General features: G+C 50.4%; 1 protein-coding gene across 5 annotated transcripts in view; it reads right to left on the bottom strand.

Moving 5' to 3' along the window:
• The window catches only part of KIRREL3 (kirre like nephrin family adhesion molecule 3), a 779,733-nt gene extending 760,025 nt beyond the window's left edge, over positions 1 to 19,708 (bottom strand). For 3 of the 5 annotated variants that reach the window (XM_075909299.1, XM_075909298.1, XM_075909303.1), the window contains exon 1: positions 18,900 to 19,707. In XM_075909299.1, the coding sequence (XP_075765414.1) occupies positions 18,900 to 18,954 (55 nt within the window). In that variant the 5' untranslated portion in view covers positions 18,955 to 19,707. Of the gene's footprint in view, positions 1 to 18,899 lie in introns of all 5 variants that reach the window. The other 2 variants (XM_075909300.1, XM_075909302.1) reach the window with 1 other exon arrangement.
• Between the last annotated feature and the right edge of the window lie 5,041 nt (positions 19,709 to 24,749).

Below are 24,749 nucleotides of genomic sequence, written 5' to 3' on the forward strand. Positions count from 1 at the left end.
GTAGGCAGCTGGGATTTGATGCATTATTGCCTCTCAGTGAAGAGATGATTTCTGGGAACCAGCCCTCAGCAGGGAACCTTTTCCCAATCAAAGGTTTAGAAACATACAATTTTCAGAACATCGACGACGGGAGGCTCACTTCTTTTCAGGCCAACAGTAAGGGGAACAGCAAGACACCTATCTAGAGATGTTAACAGGAGATGTACCACAATGGTATAAGTACAGAACCCTACTCTGTCATGGCAGCATACAAAGAACTCCCACTGAAGCAAATGGAAGTAGGTGTATGCACTATCAAGGCCTGAGTTCAAGACATCCCTGTAGTCACTGGAAGGCAGCCACTGGAAATAAGGGCCACCTAGCCCCAGCTGGGACATGGCATATAATAAATCTAGAAAGGATCAGGGGTAGTAGAGGCTGAACAGGTACCACATAGACACATTAGCTTTCGCCAAAGTAATAAAAGGTTTGGACTATTTCATGAGTGGACAATCTTTTTTCAAGCTCAAGCCAGTCACAAATGGATTTCAGCTAAATCGACATGAGCCACTTGCACAGTTAATTGAGCAGGTCAAAAATTTCCTTGCGCCCAAATAATGATTTATTCAGAATCCAAACATGGATCCAGGTCAGAATTTCACTGCTAGCCTGATCTCTATCAGTCTGGGATAGAGTGAAAACCTGAATTATAGAGGATTAGGGTTGGAAGAGACTTCAGCAAGTCATCTAGCTCAACCCCCTGCCCAAAACAGAACCAATCCCAACTAAGTCATCCCAGCCAGGGATGTAAAAATGTACAAAAATAGAAATCATGTAACCGATCAAAATTCTGTTAGTTGCATGTGTAACCCACACACCTAGTGTAGTTCACTGACCAATGCATTGGTACCGAGATCACAGCAACAGCTAAAATCAAGAGTCCTCTACAACATGGGCTAGCAGCCAGTTATCTTTTAGCTCAGAGGGTAGAGTCTCCTATAGTAAGCTTCAGAGCTACCAGGTTCAAATCTAGCTGGTGGTGGTTACACATGATTAAACATTTTTACCTGGGGACATAGGGGTAGGGAGGGAAAGGTGCTAGAGGGAATGTCCCCACATAAGGCTATGTCTACACTGCTGGGTTTTTTTGGCAGAAGATATGCAAATTGTGCTCTCATTTGCATTTCTTCTGCTGATCCTTTTTGCAGAAGAGGTTTTGCCAATAAAAAGCCCCATGTCGACGGGGCCATTTGTCGGAAAAAAAACCTTTTCCACAAGGTCCCTTATTCCTCGAAAAATGAGGTTTATGGGATCTTGTGCACAAGGGCTTTTTTCCGACAAATGACCCCTCCACACGGGGCTTTTTATCGGCAAAACCTCTGCCGCAAAAAGGATCAGCAGAAAATATGCAAATGAGAGTGCCATTTGCATATCTTCTGCCGGAAAAAACAGCAGTGTAGATATAGCCTCTGGGTGTCTGTTATCAGTTAAACTCTGGCATCCCTAATCCTGGCCAGGGCTTTGTCAAGCTTCACCTTAAAAACCTCTAACGATGGAGATTCCTCCCGAGGAATCCTCCATTGCAATGCTTCACCATCCACCTAGGGAAGTAGTTTTTCCTAATATCCAATCGAGTCCTCCAAGATTGCAGCTTGAACCATTCCTTCCTGTTCTGTCGTCTGCCACCACTGAGAACAGCCAGGCTCCATCCTCTTTGGAATCCATAAGCTTCACTGGATAACCATTGGCTGGCTGGTGCAGAGCAGCTGGAGCTGGAGTTCCATCAGGACCATGCCCGCATTGCCTCTGTAGGGAGGAGTCTTGCCATCCCGCTGCCGGCAGGGAGCTGCTCTAGGTCAGCTCACTGCAGGCAGAGTCCTACTGGCCAGCCCTCTGCGGCTGGCCAGCTACAAGAGTTTGGACAGGTTCCGTTAACCGGTTACTCAGTAAGCCTAACACTTACCGATTAACCAGTTACCAGCTCTTTACCCTAGGATCCATGTATTCCTCTCCAGGGCATCCCTGCCAGCCTCAGAAGGCTCCAAATAGATAAATAAAAGGCCAACCTTGTAAATATTCAAATCTACTCAACACCTCCCCCCAGTTTCAATTTGAATTCTATGCATATGATCAGCCAGTAAAATGCAAATGTATACAAATGCACCCATAGGAAGGAACAAACGGGAGCTCTGCATAATGGGATTAGGATCCGATTGCTTCCAGTCGAGGATGACAGTACCAACAGCTTTTGTTTGAGTGCATTGACAGTGTAACTTATTGGAGGCTGGCCGCACAGCAGGGAGCTGTGGGTACACACTGCCTTGACAGGGATGCTCTCTGCTGCAGGATGCTGCGGAGAGAGGGGACCCCGCAGCCTGCCATTGCCAGCCTCTGGAGAAGGACAGCTTGACACACTGAGGATGGGCACAGGACTCTGCAGGCCACGTAAGTTGCTTTGGGGGCAGGAGCCAGTGGGTGAGTGGTGAGAGACAGGGTGGAGGCCACAGCAATAGCCTCATGGGGTTGGGATCCTCTGGGACACATGAACCAGCAATGGTCATTAGCCAGCCTCTACAGGTTTGGGGTCTGGACCGCAAGAGACCTCTTTGCCCCACAACCCCCCTCTTCCTACAGCTTCCTCCTGTCACATTTGTAACCTTTTCACAAGGTTTTCCAGCCTCCTGCACTCTCCTCTTCATCCTCACTGACACTGCCAGAAGAGAGCCTCTGAGGGGAGAATTAGTAAGGAGGAGGGGGCTCTGAGGGGAGAATCAGGAAGGAGGAGGGGGCTCTGAGGGGAGAATCAGGAAGCTCCTGACCCCGACAGAGGTCCAAGGCACAGAAGGAGTTGGGACCCTCCTAAGAGCTCCTGGGGTGGACAGCCAGCAAGCGATGCCCCGCTTCTCCCTCCAAACCACTGGTGGTGTGAGGAGACCCCTGGGGCCCCACGGTGCTGAAATGGAACAGGCAACTTGACTCTTCCCCCCCAGCACACTCCTAACTGCACAGACAGCCAAGGGGCCCCAAGGAGAGATGATGGAAGCAGCACAGGGGAACAACGCCAACTCAGGTTGGAGGCGGTTCCACAGCACGCAGGCCTAGGCTAGTCACCAGCACCCAGTTTCACGGTCTGGGGTCCAAGCTCTAGGTCTGTCAGCTCTTGTCAGGACCCTGGGTTCTCTTTGTCAGTCTGCAAAGCACCCGTGCCTCAGTTTCCCCATCACTACAATGGAGGGAAGAGTTGCCTCCTTTCTCAGATCAGGAGATTTGCAGCCAAATGTCTGAAAACTCCCAGCCACAAACAAGCACTTTGAAAAGCAAATGGCCAGCTCCTCCAAAGGCCTCCATCTGCTGCACCTTGGCTGTATTGACAACCTGACCCCAACCAGGGGTACAGAGCACTTATACAGCCAGGCCTACATCGCTGCAAAGTGCACTGAGCGCGTAACAGGCAGAGTATCTGCTGCTGGGTGTGTGAAATTCTAAACCCACCATCTATTGTATCTGTTTTCATTTTAAGGAAGTACCTGTTTTCAATGAGTACTTCCCCGGAGGGGCGTGCCTCACTCAGCAAGCTCGGTTTGCTTCTCTTTGTTATTAGATTAGGAGCCACTGAAGTTTAACTAAGCGTATTTAAGAGATCCTGGTACAGAACTGTTCTGCAGCTGCTAATCCACCTCAGCCCCTGACAAGTTCATGAGTCGGAGGATCTCTTAGCCATTCTGACCTACCGCATTTGTCTGCTATCCCACCATGGATCTACTGCAACCGAGACAATGTTTGGAGACCACTTCTGTGTCCTGCAGATGGATTTTCCTTACATATCTCCCTTGAACACTATGGCTATGTTTACACTGGCATGATTTTCCGGAAATGCTTTTAACGGAAAAGTTTTCCGTTAAAAGCATTTTCAGAAAATCGCGTCTAGATTGGCAGGACGCTTTTCCGCAAAAGCACTTTTTGCGAAAAAGCGTCCGTGGCCAATCTAGACACGCTTTTCCGCAAGAAAGCCCCAATCGCCATTTTAGCCATCAGGGCTTTTTTGCGGAAAACAGCACTGTGCTGTCTACATTGGCCCTCTTGCGCAAATGATTTGCGCAAGAGAGCTTTTGCCCGAACGGGAGCAGCACAGTATTTCCGCAAGAACACTGATGATCTTACATGAGATCGTCAGTGTTCTTGCGGAAATTCAAGTGGCCGGTGTAGACAGCTGGCAAGTTTTTCCGCAAAAAGCAGATGATTTTGCGGAAAAACTTGCCAGTCTAGACAGAGCCCATCACTCTTAGATAGGGTTGCTTTTCACAGCAAAATCTGAACATTCCCAATCTGTAATGCATGCTTCCTCATGCACCTCTGAGATAGGGCTGATAGGACTGAGCTAACGCACAGATGAGGAAGTGAAACACAGAGGCTAAGGGACTTGCCCAAGGTCATATTGGAAATTTGTGGTGAAGCAGGGATTTCAACTTAATAAGTGCCCTAACAGCTAGGCCACCTTTCCCAGGTCGCTCAGTGGTTTTCCTCGCCAGAGACTCTTCCCAGCTGTGTCCTAGAAGAAATCCCCCTCTGGCACTAATGTCACTATTCCCGGTGAATTCTCTCCCCGGCACGCTCACTTGCTTCCTGCTCAGCCCTCCGCCAACACAGTAAAGTCATAACGATAATGACACTATTATACTTTGCTCATTATGCCTCATTTTTATTGCCTGGCCTCATTAAGTTAAGAAGCCTCTGTGTTTAACTGCATCTCTTGGCCTCTACACGGGGACTCCGGCCTGCATTCATCATCAATCACTTTATTAAAAACACAGGACAAAAACTACTATTAAACACATTACTGCCCATCAATCTAGTCAATTGCCTCTCAGGACCTTTCTCTACCTACTCAATGCACTGGGGCCACATGAATGTCACTGGCACCTTTTTAATCTTTTGAATTTTCTAATGCTTATGAATGGATTAAGGGTTCCTTCAGAGAAGAGGCAATGGGAGAATCAGATGTCTGATTTCTCTCTCTTACAATGCATACAGGAAAGAAAGTCATATACAAACAGAAGGAAATAAACTGTCAAAGACCAAAGCCTTATGGTATTGGATCAATGGCAAGATAATATACAGAACTCTAGAACACTTACAGAATCCAATTGATACAGCTGCAGAATTATTATATTGTAACAAATCTGAGGCCTGCTATAAGCATTATTATCATCTCTAGACTGCACATCATGGCTACATAACAGTTCATGACAGCATCATGGCTAGAACTCATCTCTCAAACTAAGGAGAATCTAACTTTGGCTATTAACAGTGTAGAGTCTATGATACACAGTTTATCAGCTCCAATTCCATCCACTAGAAGGCAACAATTCACATGACCCAATTAATTGCAATGTAATTCTGTATTGTGCACACAAATCTACAACTGAGAATCGTGGAGGTTGCAAAGTCAGAATGAAACAGAGTTCCAGTAGGGTTTCCACAAGAAGACATTTCTGAATTTCTAGTCCATTTCAAAACATTGAAATTTCCACTGGAAGGAAATTTGTTTTCCCCAACAGGTCTGGTCACAAGTGACTTGTGCAAGGTCACACTACAATGGAATTTGGCCTTATTTCCATTTTGAGACGTTTCCAATGAGCTTGAAAAAACTCAAGCCACAGGGATGAATCAGCTGCCTGTGGATATCCATTTGCCAGCTGAAAGGCTGTTGTGATCTCCTTTGCTAAGGTGAGAATAAAGGTGTCCAGCTATTTAGGAGGTGCATGCAGCCTCCCATTTTTCCTATGGCATATTACAAGTTGCTTTTCCAAGTCCATTTTGTTTGAGTGAGATTTTTCCCCCCTCTGGTTTGATCCCATTAGAGGGCATTTCAGAGGTCAAAAACGGCAGAGACACACAGCGAAGAGACAGTGCAAATGTAGCAAGTGCCTCCCACCCTGTTACAGTCGGAGCTTCCTGCTGAAATAGGGGAATATGGTGAATTAAAAAGGAAGGGTGTTTAGGAAGAACTGGGTATCTTTAACACCTGGACCTGAACGCCTCGCTGTTCTCCTTTCTAGCTGACCGATTTGATCGAACAGGGCTTTGAAGATTTCAAAAGACACCGTGTTTTCTAGTTTATCATAAGTGTATATCTTAAACCAATGTTATCATTTTAAGCATGACCAGAAGAGAGAAGCAGCCGCAGACACAATTTCTGGCATGGAAGATAGATGCTTGCACAAGAGGCAAAAGCATGCAGGTTAACACAACCCGCCCCCACCTCGCATCCTGCCTAGAGTTAATCATCACAGAACTGTGGCATCTCATGGCATTTTTACTATCAGAGCAGTGACAGAAAGGATGTTTCTGATCTCCGGGAAAGCTTCCTCCCAGGAACGCAGAATATCTACATCCCTGACACAGTTCTGCCAATAACGGCTCAACCTCTCTCTACGGGGAAAGAAGCGTATATCCTTCGAGGCATCGACTGCCCCAGCCCCAGCCATTGATGTATTCTTGTGGTATCTGAAGTGCAAGGAATGATAGATCAACCACTGGGGACCAGCTGAGTTGAAATTTGCCCCTGGGCATTGGACCAGGCACACCAGGTCAGCACACTACTTGAGCCTGCAAGAGAGAGCATGGACCTATTACGGGTGTAAAATCCCATTTAAGAGGTTAACCAGTTAAACAAAGTTTAAGCAGTTAACTGATTAATGGGGAGGTAGGTTGGGGGGGGGGCTCTCCAGCCCCCTCCTCTCTACCCACTGCGGACAGGGGCTGCTCCAGCCGGCTGGGTGCGTCCCCACCCATGGCGAGCCCTATCAGTCTGAAGCAGCCCCCTGCTCACGGTGAAAGGGAAGCTACTCCAGCCCTCACCAGCTTACTGGTTAACCAGTTAACAGTCACATCCCTCAGGGCCGGCCCACAACATTTTGGCACCTGAGGCACGAAGCTCAAATGACACGTCCATACCCCTCGCTTGGGCCAAAATTATGAAAGGTCTCAATTCTGCCTTCTTCCTGTTCTACTCCTCTCATGGGACTGCTGTGCTACCTACATATGCACCAGCAGCAGACACAATTTTCTACACTCTGGGTCCTAGTGGCGCCCTCCCTCCCCCCGCCACAGTCTGGCATCTGAGGAGACTGTCTCAGTTTGCCTCATGGTAAGGCCAGTCCTGACCCTAGTACGTATCCACCATCTTGATTACCCCTCTTCGGAGTCATTTCTTCAACAAGGCTTAAGCCTCAGTGCTACACAGTCTTATAGGATTGCCAGGAGTCTGGTTTTTGCCCAGACAGTCCAGTATTTATCGCCCCCGTCCGCTAAAACCAAAAAACAGAAAATACCGGACATGTAAATTGTTTTTCTTGGACAGAAAGCCGGTGAGGACATTCTTCCCCTGCCACGTCTGGTGGGGAGAACGAGGAGCGTGGGGATTTTTAAAGGCACAATGACTTTTTTTTTTGGTACAACTTTGGTCCCCCGTTTTTTGTCTTTTTGGCTCAACCAATCTTTTTCCTGTCATGTTCAGATACTTTCACAAAAAATCCCGGTAACCCTACGTGAGTCTAATGCATTCTCACTTACGTCTCTGGGGCAACAACATGAATGTCTGAAGAAAAAGGGCCAGAGGACGGAATGAGCCATGTAACCTGTTTGCCTTCTGCACTGTCCAGGGGGTTTCTCTGTAGGGCCCTGCTGAGGACCACTGGCAGGGTAAGCCACTTCCAAATGGAAGAATTCTCTTCGAGGCTGTCTGGTGCTTTTCACTGTTAAACAGAAAGGAAGCACGCTCCCTCCACCCACGCAAGAAAGTTACCAAAGGCCCCTGATCTGCCGCTAGGAAGCGGGCATCTCCGCTCAAAAATGTTTCATGTGTTAATTTCAGACACACCCACAGCTTTATTATTCCCCCGAGTCCCCCTGCACACAGACGGAAGCATGATGCCCAGGCAGCCGCAGACTTTGTGAGCAGGAGGACAAAGTGCTGCGAACAACGGAGCCTAATTTTAGCATCTGTTTGTTCTGCTTCTTCGACACGTAAAGGGAGGTGGGGGGGGAGCAAGGACTGGACTGGCTGCTCCCAGCTTATTAAAGACACAGCCAGGAGCGCGGCAGAAAAGCGTTAAATCACACCCTGGGATTAGCTTATGAAGGAGGAAGAAAAATAACAACCCAGCAGGCACCGCTGGCTGGCGATGCCAGCTTGTTTTGTGAGCTGCTGAAGGTGACTGTGCTCCCGCCCGACACATGCTGCCTGCTCTGCACCTCCCGCCCCTCCACCAGACCCAGCTCATTCATCATTAGTCACCAGGAATTGGTAGTCTAGGAACAGCATAGACTGTGCTCCCTCTCCCCACTTCCTTAATCAGCAAGGCCACACAACTCATCTGTGGCATGGCACACCTCTGGGCCAGCCAGGTCTTGCCCCACCTGTAGGGTCACACTGGAATCTGCCCCACCCTGACCCCGTTGCTAGCAGCATGGACCTGGCTGGCTTTGACTTGGGGAGGGAAATCAAGCCACAAGTATCACTGGCATCAATGGCCAGCATGCAACAGCTGCCTTAAAAACACAGGGGAGCTCAGATCCCCAGTATTCTGTCTCGGGATGACGACGGGTAACTGGTTAACCCAGGGAGCAGCCAGCCACAAGCAGAGGGATGCTCTGGCACCGCCAGGCTCCTGCACGGGGCAGGAAGTTGCCCCCTACAGAAGTGGCTCCTGAAAGTGGTAGCAGCCCTGCCGGCCCCATGCCAGGCTGCCCCTTCCGGCCCTGTGCGGGCTGGGAGCCGGCAGCCCCACACAGCACTGGAAGCAGCCTGGCTGGTGTAGCCTCTGCCTGTGGCAGGTGGGAGGGGGGCGCTCCCGCCACCCCCATTTAATCAGTTAACTGGTTGAACTTAATTTTTAACTGTTTAACTAATTAAATGGGATTTTACATCCCTAATTCTGACCACCTCTCTCTAGAGCACAGAACCGCACAGGGAATTAAACACCAACAGCTTTCCCCTCATCCGTCCCCAGACTCCAGCTCTGCCCTCAGCCTTCCAGGAGAGTGGGAACCCGGCAAACTGCTCCCGGGAGCCCTGTGCCGGCAGAATGGCTCTCCTTCATGCAAGGCTGCTACTGCCACCACCAGGCTGAATGGGAAAGTGAGGAGGAGCCGCAGCTCTCAGCCTCTACCAGGTGACTTGGCTCATTATCGGAAATACAAGGGTATTTTCACACACACACACACACACACACACACACACACACACACACACACACACACACACACACACACACACACACACACACACACACACACACACACACACAGAGCTACCTGTCTCTGGTTTGCATTTTTAAACCCTCCTCCCAAAGTCTCCAGGCTCTTTGCTCACCATCGCAAATGCATGAGCTGGGCGAGGTGAGATTGTAATTGAGACAGAATCTTGTTTGACTCCGCAGTAAATGCCCTGCCGGTGACCAACGGGACCCCAATTAGGATGCACTGCTTGAATCAGCTAAGACTGGAGAGGGTGGCAGCTCACAAAACTAGACAGACACTTCAGGGGGACAACCCCAGAGGTACGAGAGGTGGGTTAGCTAACCTAACAGGGCTCTCTCCTCCGGTTTCTGTGGATTTCGTCTGCCGCTCCTTTCCAGCTAGGGAGAGCGCAGCTGCTTTGCAACTTTGGGAATGCAATGATGCCAAGACCAATCCCATACCTTGCTGTGTGATTTCTGCCCAGCTCACGCCTGACATGCAGCCTGCCTCATACAAGACACAGCATCCGGTGACATCACTGCAGACGGAGATGCAAAGTGAGGTGCAGCAAGGAGCTGTGATGGATTCTTCCTGCACAGGCCACTTGGGAGTGGACGTTGGGCTCTGGGGGTCTGTCAAATGTCATCTCAATTTATTGGCCTAGTTTTAGAACCTCCTCCTCCTCCAAGAAGACCCACATGGGATCTCCTAGCCCCATGGCTGCTTGGTACAGAGCAGCTTTGATTCAAGGAACTGAAAACAGCTCTGGGATGCGGCTTCCTCTCCAGCATCTATTTGCATGTGCGGTTCACCACGGCGGGCGCATCTCATTCGCGGTGCTCAACAGCAAAGACGAGCCAGGGGAAAGCTCACATCTCAGCTGCTTTTGGGGACCTTGGATCCAGATCATTGGATCTAGAGACTGGACTCTGCCCTCCAAATACACATTCAATGCCAAGCTGCAAACAGCTCCATTCGGATCTCTGTGAACCACTTTCATGTCATGTCTGGAGTTGGTGGCTCCTGATTTACACTGCTGAAAGATAAGGATCCCCCATAAGTTCTATTGTCCTAGGCAAAGTCTCAGGAACATTTATATTCACTAAGGAAAGGTAGTGGCTAAAGCTAACACAGAGTTATCAGGCTTTGAACCATGGGGTATAAGTCCAGGGCTGGAGAGAGCAAGGAGTAGGCCCCTCATGCTTCCCACTTCCTCTGAAGGATTGGGATGCCAGATTTCATAGACCCTCGGGGCTGCTCTAAACTCCCCTCTGTTCCTCTGCTGACCTAGCTTGGTATTATCAGCAGCAGCTGGCGAATCACTGCATAAGAGGACAGCAGTTGACAGGCTTTCAAGGCAAACAGGAAGCCTCCAAGATGTTGGCCACCTGGCCACTCATAAGAGTGGTAGGGGGCAGCTGGCTTCTGCCCTGAAGCAATCGTCAGGGGCTCAACCGTCCTTTTCGCCCACATCTAAGGACATCTGCTCTCTGGCCTCTTCGCTCTTGCTCTCCTTGTACCCGATCTCTACACACCAGGCAGGCCATCTGCTCCCCCAGTCTCAGCGCAGCTCTGTTCTCAATTTGCTTGCACTGTGGTTTCCGAGGTGCTACACAGCTGCATTTTCAGAGTTACCCTTAAAGGAACCTGGTATCTCCGGAACACCGACCCTTCCTTTGGTCCTTCACTCCACAAACTTCCTTCCCTAATTGTGTCCCTTTTCTTAGAGATATCTGCTCAAATGCTCTCCCCAATGCATTTTGATCCCCTGCCACCCTTTCTCTTCAGCCCAAAAGCAGGCCAGCCACCTGCCTAAAGGAATCAGACTCTCACACGACAGCTTATCGTGTGTCTCTGCTATCCTCCAGAGGCAATACCATCTCCCCTTCCCCTGCCCCTCCCCTCCATCCTCCCATGCAGATCATGTAATTCAACCTCTACGACAGGAAATAACTCCTTGCAATAGAAAGTTGCAAAAGCAGCCCCCCACCCCTCCAAGAACCCAAAGGCCAGTCCTGTTTTGCACACTGTCATCTAGAAACACGTGCTGCCCAAGACTGACTCACTTGGGCCTGGTAAAGAACTGCAATTACTTATCTGAGTTCATCGGCAGGTCCCGGTGCAAGCTAGCACCTAGTGAGCCTTGTACATTGCAGCATTCACAGCACAATGGGCTCTTCCCCCAGTCTCCTAGCCAAACAATAGTTTGGACCAGTGATATCTGCTGTGTTTCCGACCATGCCAAAGTCTTCAGCCCATCCTACTTGGAAGACTATATTTGGAATCCACCAGCCAGTCTGTGGTGAAATCACTAGCTAAGGCCAGCTAGCGATACAAGTTGGACCGGATCAGGTCATAGTGCTACCTACAAGACCACTTTATTTTAGGCTAGTGCAGGTCACACCAGCGCTTAGCTCCTCTCAAGTAAGTGGGGCACAGGAACGTCCCAAGGGGAAGCGCTTTGGCAGCATATTTATGACCAGCACTTTGTCCATTCTGGTTGGGAACTCAATGTGTGTGTCAGGATCCATCCCGCGGAGAAAGAGCAAATCCTTGAGTTCCACCCACTTGGCAATTCAGATAAAGCAAAAGAAAAATGCCATTTTCACAGCAAAGCCCAGCTGCTTTTCTTGAAATAACGTACAGCTTGCCAGACCCGTGAGTGATCAGCCTCCCACCCCAATTTTGAGTCCCCATCACCTTTTGCTGCACCTTTCCCATCCCCCACAAAATGGCGACTTCCAGCTGCCCTCTAGCTGCAGGAACCCACAGGTCACCAAGTAATCCCGCCACTGCAAAAACCAGGCTGGCCGCTACGCGAGTTCGGCTGTCTTAACATGTTACCAAATGTACAAGCAGTGCTGACATTTATTTAATCCTCATAGTACTGTTGACTGTGTACTTACGGAAACATCGCATGCTTATGGGAGACATTTGTTTCCAAGCAGCTTATGCTAAATTGCAGTGATATAAAGGAAACACTTATCCAATATTGACATTTACTGACTCCTGGCAGTATACCGCCTGAATACTCATTTATGCCACCAGAGAGGGGGAGGGGGAGATGGAAATAATCCAGGCCCTTTAGTTCTGATCTCTTTTCAGGGGTTAAGCATTGTTGAGTTAATGACAGAAATGGAAGGGTACATGCCCCAAAACAGCAGGAGTAGACGGAAGAGCCGTGCAACTTTCCACTCATTCACGGTCACTTCCTTCTTCAGGAAAGGATCATCATCTGGGATCCATGGCGCAAAGCTTTGATTCCCTCCTGCCTGACAGTAGCCAGGAGAAAGGCCACCGATAAGGAAAGAAAGGTGTATTTTAGCCTGTAGTTATTAAGATCCCATATGCTCTGCTGCATGGATTCCAGACCCTGAACACACTATTCCTGCAAGATCCTTATATATCCTCACATAGGAACACAGAGTTATTCAATCAAATTCACCCACACAAGAGCTGGAATTTACAGCCTTCAGTTCCACTGATTTCAATGCAGTGATACAAGGGATGAGTCTCCTTTTTACTGTGTAGAAAACTATTGCAATAAACCCGACCCCACAAAGTTTTTCTTGCACACGGAGGTTAATTATCCATTGCGTGAGCGTACTCCATTGAACACTGATCCCGATGACTCCATACACGGAGGCATCTATTATTTTTTGCTGAAGATCTGATTGGGTCAAATTAGTGTTAATGACTGGTAATTATTAGGAATGTGAAAGTGTAACCATATTACACCATGAACCAGGGCTCATTGGTTAACCTTTACGTATACACGCAGGCTCCCAGTACGTGCAGGGAGCTGCCGTTGTCTCACCCCTCCTCCCCGACATGCAAGGGGGACAGGTAGGAGCCGGTACACGTGGGGAGCCAGCTTAAAAGCGGACTCCCTGCGTACACCGGCTACTGGGGAGCAGATGTCGCCCTGCACGTACCCACTTAAATTTTCAGCGGTTACACAGCTACTTCATTAAACACATTTTAACATCCCAATTCATTATGTGAAAGCCCTTTTAAAAGGGCTACAAAATTCTATAGCTACAGCAGATTTGGGGGTTACTGGTGTAGTTTTCTCCTCACGTGGGGGGTGCTGCATGAACAAATGAAGATGAGATTTCATTTTAGAGCTGAATCTAACTATACAAATCTTCTACCTCCCACTTATAACGTGACATTTAAAGAGAGCCAGCAAGTGCACAATCAACTGCTAACCGGTGAATGGAAAGCATGTTTTAAACGTTGACTAATGCTGAACAGTAAGAGGCAGATCCATCCCTCATGAACTCTTTAGACAGCTCTCCCTGCTCTGCTTTTGGGGCTGATAATGTCACTTTGCTGATCATCTTTAAATGGATGCTGTTGGATCAAACTGGAAACCGTGTGGGTTTGATAAAGCCTACAACCAATAGAGATGATCTCATAGTCATTTCCCTGCAGTCTTTGCAACCCAAACCTTGCAGCATCAGGCAAGCACAGGAGAAGCCAAATGTAAGAGACAATAAAACAAAAAGTGAAACTGACTAGCCTGTTTTCTATTTGTGCAAGCAGAGACAAAAGAGGAAACCCGTGCCATTAATTTAAAAAGCGCACTGAATATTAACAAATGTTTGTGATTTAATAACATACAACATGAAAGAGCAGTGACCCCTTGTTGTGACTGAATGAAGTGGGTAGTGGAGATACTGCTTAGAAAGGGCCTCTTTGGTCCTGTACTGAATCTCTCTGGAGAGGCTCTACTGATGGATTTCCACCCCCTACCCATTTGCATGTGCAACCCCGATCATCAGAATCATATGGAAGTGGCTGGACAAAGCCCAGAAAAGCAGTGATGCTGCCTTAGCCCCTGGGATGACCTGACAGCCCTTTTCTATCTACAATATGGTGTTGATTCTAGTTGCCCCTAGTGCAGTCTTGCCTTGGGCTCCTCGACATTGTACAGAGAGTAGTGATTAAGTCACCAGCCTTACATGTAAGTCCTGTTAGAGGTTCGTCTTTCTTTTTTATCAGCATCTTTCTGCAAGTTTGTGGTCCACTCTAGGGATGTTAATGGCTAACAGGCGAGGCTTACCAGCTATAGTGGGCTTGTGTGGGCTGGTACAGCCCTCACCCACTGCAGGCAGGGGGCTGCTCCAGCCCTGTGGAGCCCACTGCAGACAGGAGGCACTCCAGCCCTGCCAAAGCAGCCACCAAGGTGCGCTCTGGGCAGGGGTTCTCCAGCCCGTCCAGGCTGGAGCCGCCCCCACTTTAACCGATTCAATGGGGGAGGACTAGTTTAACTGGTTAACTAATTACATCCCTAGCCCACTCACCATCACCCACCAACCCCATTCTCTTCCCTCATAGCATTACAGGTAGAGGCAAATGCCTCACCTGGGTATTCCCAGCCCTTTGCTATACCTGGATTTGGCATGATTCCCCTCTTCACCTTAACTTCATGGCATTTGTTTTCTGATTGCCAGCCCTGATAATGGTCACACACTACAAATAATACAATGCTGCATGGTTTGGTTTTAAAGAGCCCGCTGCAAGGCCTGCAATCTCTTCAAAGCCGAGCGGCGGGGGGAAAGTTCTGTACAGATCCTGCAGAGCCAGTTCATTTACAATCTCCTAAGCATGCCAGTAGCAGATAGCCAGAGGTACTTCAGATCCTGGAGGGCAAGGGCTACTTTCTGAAAACCCCCAGACAGACACTTCACTGGCATTGCTCTACTGGCTCTAAATTTACACCAGGGGAACTGAGATCGGACTCTGGCCCAAGGACATGCCCCACAGAGCTTACAGTGAGACAGACACAAGAAACTGGCATGACAATTCTGAACAAGGGGCACCTACGGCAGATCACGTCTGCAGAGGAAAGACTCCCGACAGAGGCCTGGGTTGAGGAGGCTCTCCGGAGATGGAAGAGAAGCCGAGGTCTGTTCCAGGCAAAGAGGCATATCAAAGGAGGCACTAAGGGAGTGGGTAACCAAGGCAACGGTAAGACGGTGGGCTAAGGAGCACTCCCGCATCAGGCCTCGGCTGGGGTGGGCAATTGGACGTGGTTCCCCAGGGTTAGCCTCTGGCAAGCTGCCATTCACTTTATTTACCTGAGCGTGCACAGGTACAGCCGCTCGCAGCTCCCGTTGGCCACGGTTCGGTTTCCCAGCCAATAAGAGCTGTAGGAAATGCTTTCCCAGCATGCACCGCTTCACACAGCTCCCATTGGCAGGGAACGGCAAACCATGGCCAAGAAGAGCTGCCAGCAGCTGTACTTACAGACGCTTAGGTAAATAAAGCATCCAGTGGCCAGCCAGGGGCTAACTCTAGTGAACTGCATCTGGCTCGCAAGGCACTTATTGCCCACCCCTGGCCTAGCCACTGCCTCGCCCATAACGAGACTGTAGGGCCACCACTGCTGGTTCCCATGCATTCATAAATGCTCCTCTACAATGAATGAGTCACCTCCATGGTACCTGGCTCTGAGTTGCAGACCTCCACCGTTCTGTTGCACCAGGCCATGGGACCGCCCTGGGTGGACTGAACACAGCAGATTCACAGGCTCTCGCTGTGAAATTCTACATGAGTGCAGAGCAAGGTTGGGATTTGGCTGTGAAGGCACTTTCTCGGGACCTTCCCATGACTCAGCATCTGACAGAAGGCAGGTGGCTCCCATGTTGCTATTTGTTTCTTCCAACTTCCGTTCTTTTGGGTGAGGGGAAAATAACTGAACATGATTTTTAAAAAGCCAAGGTAGTGAGCTTCATGCTTGTGGATGACAGCATCAATTCTCTTCTCAGCAAAGGACATATCTCTACACAGCAGGAGGTAAATTTCATTGCGACTTTAGCCTAGCTACAACCAGGCACTATGGTACTGACAGATTAGGGAAAAGCAGCAAACAACTGAACAGTCACCACAAAAAAAAGAAGAACCCAAAGAGGCTCCACAGACAAAACTCAGTCAGCTGTCAACTTTCAGAGCCTGAAGTCAGGGGTTTAGGGCTATTTGCTGAGTAATCACAGAATAAAAGAACCACATTCACCCCATACCACCTTAACAGAATTTCACTCTGAGCCTTTAAAGACACCGGAATCAGTTACAGGAGAGACCATCACTGTCCTCCATCATTATTCCATAACACCTCTCAGTGCAAAAAAGAGATGGCTGTGGATGAGATTGATGTGGAGATCTGCTTGAGACCTGGCATTGTACAGCGAGTCTCAAAATCATTCTGATAACATGCTTCAAAAGGGCCTACCAGGAAACAGAGGTATATTAGTGGACCCACCTCCGGCAGGAAAGATGCACTTGTGAAATCCTTGCATGGGCAGGGAAAAGGGAGGTCAAATCCATCTCTCCTCAGCCAACCCGTAAATGGGAATCCACAACAGCATGAGGCAACATGACAGACCCCCCTGCAGGAGGAACCCAGGGAAGTATGGTCATCCCCACAAGCCCTATGTAGGTTGGCATCATTTCCTGGGATAGCATCAAACCAACCTGCCACAAAAATTCATGAGGTCAATTGAGGACAAATCCTGGGGCAGAAATTCAGTGACCTTACCTGGAGAATGATTAGTTACCTGCGATGGTCATGTAAGGTCCATGCCTGAGATAAACGTCCCAGGCATGATCCTTGCATCAGACAGAGATGATCTTTGCTCATCTCCTGTGCTGGACTTGAAGGAGTAGGAATCCTGGGTGTGCTAGTCACACACATCCATCTGGGCAAAATTCACTGGTCGTGTCAGTGAATGCAACTCTATTGACTTCCCTGGGGTGGCGGAAAGGATAGGTCTGACTCACTGAGTTCAGGGGGTATACTCATGTAAGTAAGACAAGTGAGGTTTGTCTACATGCTCCTGCCCTCATGAGGTGTAAATACCCCGTGGGTGCATACCACCTGCATCAGTCAACATGCCGCCTGTATGGTTCATCGCCGGAGTGGCACTCTTAAGACCATGGGCGCATGTGTTATTGAATTCATTGGCACAACGCCCAGGTGAGAATAACCACTACCAGCCCAGAAGAACAATCAAAATGGGAAATTCCAAGGGGAGAGGGGGCACCAATGTGTCCCGGCAACAGCCTTCAGCTCCTGGATCTGTGCTACCCCTTCCACAACAGCCCCATATTGGAGAGGGGCTGGAACAAGACGCATGCCAGCGGGCTAGCAGCCTGGCTGCAGACCGTCACATTTCTCAGGCGCTGCAAGCAACAGCTACACCCCGCTGCATTTATCCTTCATACAGTAGGCACCAGCCCGTGTGCAACGTTAGCCGCGCTGCCACAGAACCCGACATGAATATGCAAGAGTACCACAGGCACCCCGCCAACAGGTCGCCGAGGAGAGGCCGATCAACTAGACCACACAGCAAAGAGTCAAGAGTTGTGGATCTACACCGCAGCTTTCAAAGACCAAAGCTCATTAAAAAGTCCTAATTAGAAACAATGCCTGGGAAGGAAGGCAGAAGCAGGCCTTTCTAGAGCTGAAAGGCAAACTTGTGCCGCTCTGCTAGTAAACTGCCATGCAACCTCCAGGGAGAGGAGGCACTCGGGGGCAGGGAGTTGACACTACAAGGAAAATCCAGGCAGCCAAACTGCTTATATACCTGACCCTGCCGCTGCCTCGGTGTTCCCGGAGAGCTCAGATTTGTTCTGCCTGAAATTGGCATGGCAGACACAGAGGGTTTCTTTTGTGCAGAAGCAACTGCAACTGGCTCTGCCCTTTAGTACCATGGGGGGACATGGTGTTGGGGGGCACGCAGCAGCCCACAGCTCAGAAGAGAAAGCAACAAGTGGGTATCTGTAGAGTGCTATGACTTCTACCAGGAGCTGGCCACGAATGGCCTATGTTTGGCGAGGGAGGAACTGTCGCCCATGTCAAGCTGTGCTCTGCCCCCAAAAGTTTCAGCCTTTATTGAATCAACAGATAGGTCTTCTGGGTGGTTTCTTTGTACCCTCTGTGCCCTGCCCTGCACGAACACCTCCATGTGACACAGCTGGCACTCGGCACTGGCACCCGGAGAGAGCACCACCACTTCCATCTGCCAGGTCGCTAAACGCTACCCTCTTCATTCCACAGGTGACTGGCAACCGGTGTGACCTGGCAGCACAGCTCCGAAATGCCACCTTCTCCTGCCCAACACTGGGGACTGGCTGCTCAGTATCAAAGTTGTGTGGGAAATTCCTCCGGACTGCCCAGCCCTCTCCAGGCTCCAAAACACAAGGCCAAAAGGGAGCATCGAATGCCCCTGCCATGGGCTCCCACATGCACACTCCTCTGAGACACTTCTTCCCATCACAACACATGCTGCAACTGCAGCCCCCCTGTCATTAAGATGCTCTCCTCCCCCCTCCCAAGGTAAAACCACCAACCCAGGGACAAGAAGCTTCCCTTGCAAAACAAGCCTGCCCCTCGCTGGGGTCTGCTGGGGAAGGAATCCCGAGCCGCGTTTACACACAGACAGGAGCTAACGAGCGGAGCCGGAGCAGAAAGAAACTCATTTGCATGTTAAACATTTGTTAAGGCGAGCTGCCTGCGGAGAAAGCAAAACTCCAGGCTGCACTTGCCAGCGGAGGGACCTTCCCCCATCGCGGGGGCTCCCCAGCGGGCTGGACCTCCCCGGCCGGCGCCAGCAGCCCCCGCGCCCTGCCCGCACACCCCACTTTGAAACTCAGGCACCGCCGGGTCCTACCGTGGCTGAGCAGCAAGCAGCAGAGGAGCAGCAGGTCTGCCTGGAGCGCTTTCATTCCTCGGCGCGGGGCGAGCCGGAATCGGGGCTTCTCCGGCGCCTGCAATCCTCCCGGAGCCGCTTCAGCAGCGGGCGAAGGAGTCGCTCCGAGCCGCCTCTGCCGGTCTGGCTCCTCGCAGCTCCATCCTCGGTCTCAGCAGCCCCGCCGCCCCGCCTCTCCCTGGGAGCTCCTCCCCCAGCAGCCGGGGGCTTGACTGACAGAGCCCAGGCAGGGGGGGTACAGACTTGGGGAATGCAAAGGGCGGGGAGAGGGGTTCGTGCCTCTCCCCCTTCCCAAGCACCTGCCGCCGCTGGCAGCCCGCAGCAGCCGGGGCTTTCCGCGGGGCACCAGGTCTGGTGGAAGGGGCGCAAAGTGGCTGCACACGCGTCGCTCCAGCTGCGCGCAGGCCGGGAGCTCGGTGCGCGCTGGGCGAGGAACGCGCCCCACGCCCGCGGCGGGCGCAGCGGAGCAGCCCGGAGGGGGTGGGGGGTTGGTTTTTCCTTTGCTTTGGAAAGGTTCGCGCCCCGCCCCTGGGGACCAGCCCCGGGCTAGCGCTTTCTGCTCCGAGGCAAAGGAGCCAGCCCTGCGACGGGGCGGGTGCCCTGCAGTCTCGCTAACTTCTTAGTCCAGGCGGCCTGCTCGCCCTCCGGCCTGGGGAACTAGCTTTGTCAGCCAGCGCGACTCAGCAGCCTCCATGGGCCATGCAATGTGGCTGAAGGACTTTGCGCAAACTCTGCGCTTCCCGGAGTGGCTAGAACAGGGCTGGGCAATAATTTTTGGGGGGGGGGGGGGACTCCAAGGTTTTGGTAAGTGGTCAAGAGGCCGCACTTTTCTATGGAGGGGGTGCGGGGTCTGCAGTGGAGGCTGGGTGCATAAGGGAGCTGGGGGAAGGGGACTGGGATACAGGAGTAGGTGTGGGGCCTGAGAGGGAAAAAGGGGGTTCACAGCGCTCCTCCCACCCCCCACAGATGGAGCTGCCAACCTGGCACTGCTCCCTGCCTGGAGGTCCAGCCAGCCCAAGTGAAAGGCTTGGTGGGCCGGATCCGGCCCCTGGGCCATATCTTGCCCATCCCAAGGCTGGAGCAGGGTCCCAACCTGCATTTAGCATGCCACCTAGTTCACACACTGGCATCTTTTCCCCCCGGGCTTCCCTGGGAGCTGAGTTGAGTTGTACCGGCCTAACCCTGCTGGTTCCAACCTGTGCAAATCTCAGACCTCCTGTTCCAGAGTATGACAGCCAGCAATTGTCAGTGGTCAGGGAGGAACTTCCCCTCTGGTGCCCTACGGCAATTGCTGTGTCCTGGCACAGAGGTAAACAGGATTCCAGCTGAGTGGAATTTAGGCCACCAGAAGGTAACCTAAATTCCACCCAGATAGAATCGCATCCTGCACTATTGCTGTGCACCATTAGCCCCCTGCGGCGTTCCACCCCGGAGCTGTGTCTGTCTCTCGGCTGCAGGCTGAGTGATATCTGTGCACTGGGATCCTTCAGCACAAGAGGTGCTCAGGGAATGTAATGTTCTCTGCTTCAGACTCATTCTACACACAGATTTGATTCACTGGTAACACTTGCCCTATTTCATCTCGCTGTATTTACTAGCAGGGTGCAAGGCAGTTAATCCGTACCTGAACTGCCTGATGTAGCTCTAGGGAGCTGTGTGACAGTTTGTATAGAAGATGCTGCACAAATTATAATTGTTCAGTTGACGCTCGTGAATCACCACCAGTGTTTGCTAAGGGAATACAGTAGCATATCTAGAGCTATGACCTACCTTACATAAAGTGCACCATGACGCTCAGACCAGAGAGACTAGAGATCAGAACCTCCGCCTCCTGAAACACAGGCCTCTCACACATGACAGATTCTCCACTACCTCAGCACTATAGGGCTTATGACACATAGTTAAGCTTCTCTTTGCTTCAATCAAATAGAGCATCAATGCATGTAGTGGCCACGTCAGTAAGGATGGAAGATGTTACTTGCTTTGAGCAACCACCCAGTAGCATCTCACCCTTGCGTTCACTGTATTGTACGGCATGAGTGCAGGCAGGCAAACCAGCACGAAAGGACTGTGTCTCCCCCACCTGCCATGGTGCTGGCCCTACCATGAGGCGAACTGAGGCGGCCACCTCAGGTGCCAGACTGTGTGTGTGTGGGGGGGGGGGGGGTGCCACTAGGACCCAGAGTGTAGAAAATTGTGTCTGCTGCTGGCCCAAGCAAGGAGGCATGGGGGCATCATTTGAGCTCCCCGCCTCAGGTGCCAAAATGTTGCGGGCTACCCCTGAAGGCAAGGCAAGCAAAGCAGCTTTCAAAGCTGATATTCCCCTTTGCTGCCCAATCAAGCTGTGCTTTCTCCTGCATCGCTCTGGCAAGAGCAAGAATGTTCCCTCCTCTGTAACATTCTATCAGTTTACGCTCTTCATGGGACTGGGGATATTGGGCTTGTCTGCAGAACTCTGTTCCAAAGGATTTATTCAGAATATGTGGATTTGGGGTGCCATTTTCCCAAGATTGCATTACAGTGCATGTGCTGGGCACTTGGCTTTGCTTCTCTAAAGCAGAATAAAACAGGATTCACCCCGGCTGCATTTGTGATGGCCACAGCAGGGCAGGTTTAACATCCCCAGAGTTAGGGGCAGGGGCTCTGAGCCAAGTTTTCCATACAGTCCCAGCTGTAGGGCATACGGGACTCATACACAAGGCAGGGGAAGTTCTCTTTTCCCCAGGCTGGTTCCCTGTGCCCTGGAAGGCACTGCACAGTAGAAAGGCAGCATCAGTTTCACTTTCAGCATGCTCATCCCTGCTCTGGAGATGCCGGGCAGCTAGAGAAGGACAAAACACATCTGTCCAATCCAGGGGCAGAGGCTTTCAGGGTGGCTGCTCAGAATTTCAAGGAAAAGCTGCACAGAGGGTACAGCAAGGCCAGAATGCTTAGTCCCATAGCCTCCCTCCCCCGCTATACTCAGAGCCCTTAGCCCCATAGAGAAGCCAGGGGAAAGGATTGGGGGAGGGTTGTACAATAGAGATCTCACCCCCCCCAAAAAAATCCCTTCCCTCATGCAACCAGCCAACCACATCAGCCAGCAGCATCAAAGCACTTTCAAAACAGGCATCAGGAGGGTGTGGGCTGGGGGGAAGAGTCATCCTAGCTTCTCAAGAAGGAAACAGCCTCTGAGTGGCATGAAGCCCAATGAAGACAATGGGAGCAGCTCAGCACCCACACCCGGACCTTGGCTTTGTCTTCCCGGGGCCCTTGAGTGAAGGCAAGAAGCAAGTCAAATCAGCCTTCGTGCTACAAGCCAAGCAACTAGAGGCCTTGCTTCAGCATCCCCCTAGACCAGGGGTTCTCAAACTGTGATCTGTGGACCGTCCACTTTGTAGGTGGGCCACGGCTCGAGGCTCAGTCCCCGCCTTCCCGCAGCAGCTGGCCTGTACTGCTGCTCCAGCCTCCCACCCCAGGTTGGGGCGCCAGAGGCTTTCCCCGCTGCTCCCATTGGCTGGAACCATGAAGTCCAAAAGAGCTGTCTACACTGCCCCTTCTTGTGCAAGAAAACCCCTCTTGCGCAAGGCCATTATTCCTGAAAATAATTGGCATAACGGCATTGAGCAAGAGGATTCTGGCAAAGAGTCTCTTCTACAAAAATGGTGGCTCATTAGGTATGCAAATGAGGCTTGGCGATATTCCACGCTTAGTCTCGTTTGCATATTTCTGACATGAGAAGCCACGAGTGTAGACACAGCCCAGAAGAGTTAATCTGACTTGTGGGAAGCCCTGAACCTTCATCTTCCTTTCCCTCTCTCCCTTCTCCTGCCTGTGGGGCTGGAGCACTAGGGGAGTGAAGTGTGTTAGTTGGGGGCCACATCAGTGAGGGTGGAGGTTTGGGGGGGGTTGCTACTCATTTTTGCATGGCCACCAACTGATTTTTCTGTGGATCGGTGCCCCCCCTGCCATAAATAAAGACAATGTTGAAAGCTTTTGGTTGGGGTTTAAATTAATATTTTACTTTATTTAAAATGAAGTTTGGTAAACAAACATGATAAAGTTAAAGCGCTTCATCTGTTTAATGATGCTGATTTTGATGAATAATATTTCCTTACTGGTTATCCATGCTCTCTTATGGCATAGCTGCATATTTTACTTTCTATGCTCCAGTAACCTAATATGAATAATTTAGTATTTAAGGTATTTAGAGATAAGTGAAGGCTTTTTGTCATCATGGCTGGCTGGTGGTTTGCACTGAATGGGGAGGACCAAAAAGTTTGGGGACCACTGCTGCTCCTCTTTTCCCAAGGACACAGCTCTTCACCCCCAGCCTTGCAGTGCTCTGCTTCATTTTCATGACTTCTTCCAATTAGATCACCTGGCTCCAAACCCTAACAGCCTAATAAGCCACAGCTGCCAGCCCTTGTGACACTAGGCAGCCTTTGATAGTTAGTGCCCTCCTTTCTGCCCAGGGACAGGGGCGAGTGGGTGGGTTTACATGGTCTCCCATCACAGACCTCTCTGATTGATAACCCTGAAAATATTAGCCCATATTTCCACAGCATTATTATCCAGAAACGGGGTGGGGAGAATCTTAAAGTCATTTGCAACAGTAACTAAAAAGAGACACAAACCCTGCCCAGGGATCTCATCCCCAGCTGCTCAGATAAGTGGTCACCTCTAGTGTGGAGTGCGGCAGCTTTTAGACAGCACACAACTATGTTGCATAACAGTTAAAGACAGGAAGTGAGGAAGAATTCTGCATCTATCTGAAACTGCAAGGGGGCACTTGGGGGCACTGAATGTAATTATAAAATGAGCTCTATACAGTAATTATGGCTTTGGAATCTAATTACTTACAGCTGTGCCTTTGTGCTAAAAGGTGAACTTCAAAGGGAAATGGCAGAGTTCTCCAGAGTTTTGTACTAATATCTTCAGAAAGCCCCCAAGAGCCAGGAAACAGGGTCTGACAATGCGCAGATTTGCGCCCGTTTCATTAAACCAGTGCAAATCTCTCTGCGGATGCACTGACATTGATTTAGCTGGCACCTGTCTGTTTACAGGCTAAGCTAACAGAAGCCAGTTTACATTGATTTATGAACTATTGATTTATCCACACACTTAAGTGGCACCAATTTCACAAAATCAGTTTAGAACAGAACAGTGGTGAGCAACCTGCCGCCCACGTGGCATGTCGGGATTCTTTGTCTGGTCCGCAAGACGTTTTGTTTACCATTGCCCATGCGCAGGTTTGTCAGGTTCCTTTGGTCTCTGTCCGTGTCATTTTCTTTCCTACCAGTGTTACTAAAGTGACATGCAAATAAAGCAAGTTACGTGAAATGAGATGCATGCTGATTGCCAGGGCTCGACAAATGCAATCTACTCGCCCATGCTCAGATCGCTGGGCAGCGTGGCTAGTGAGTGGGGCTCACCGTGGTTCAGCAAGCCCTGCTGATTGCACATGACATTGACAGAGAGAGCCGCACGCTCCCTCTGCAGCCAATCAAAGCGCTGCTCAATTGGTACACCTGCAGATTCTAGATATGTAAGCACAGTTAGCAAAACTGTCTGGAAGACCATCTTGATTAGGACAATCTAGTGGCCCACTAAGATGAAGGAGGGTCCCTAAAGCAGCCCACTCACTAGCAAAAGTTGCCCATCGCTGGTTTAGAATTGTACTTTTAGTTAGATTGCATAAACCCCCATGTGTGCATAGACCTGGCCTAAAACAGGCATCAATATGTTATCGTCTGACAAGGGCAACTCAGTTTTCTTCATGAGCTCAGTGATTACCTAACCTGCAATGAATGCACCAGAGCTATGCACCTA

The sequence above is a fragment of the Pelodiscus sinensis genome, chromosome 26 (genome assembly GCF_049634645.1).
Source record: "Pelodiscus sinensis isolate JC-2024 chromosome 26, ASM4963464v1, whole genome shotgun sequence".
NCBI classification, from domain to species: domain Eukaryota; kingdom Metazoa; phylum Chordata; order Testudines; family Trionychidae; genus Pelodiscus; species Pelodiscus sinensis.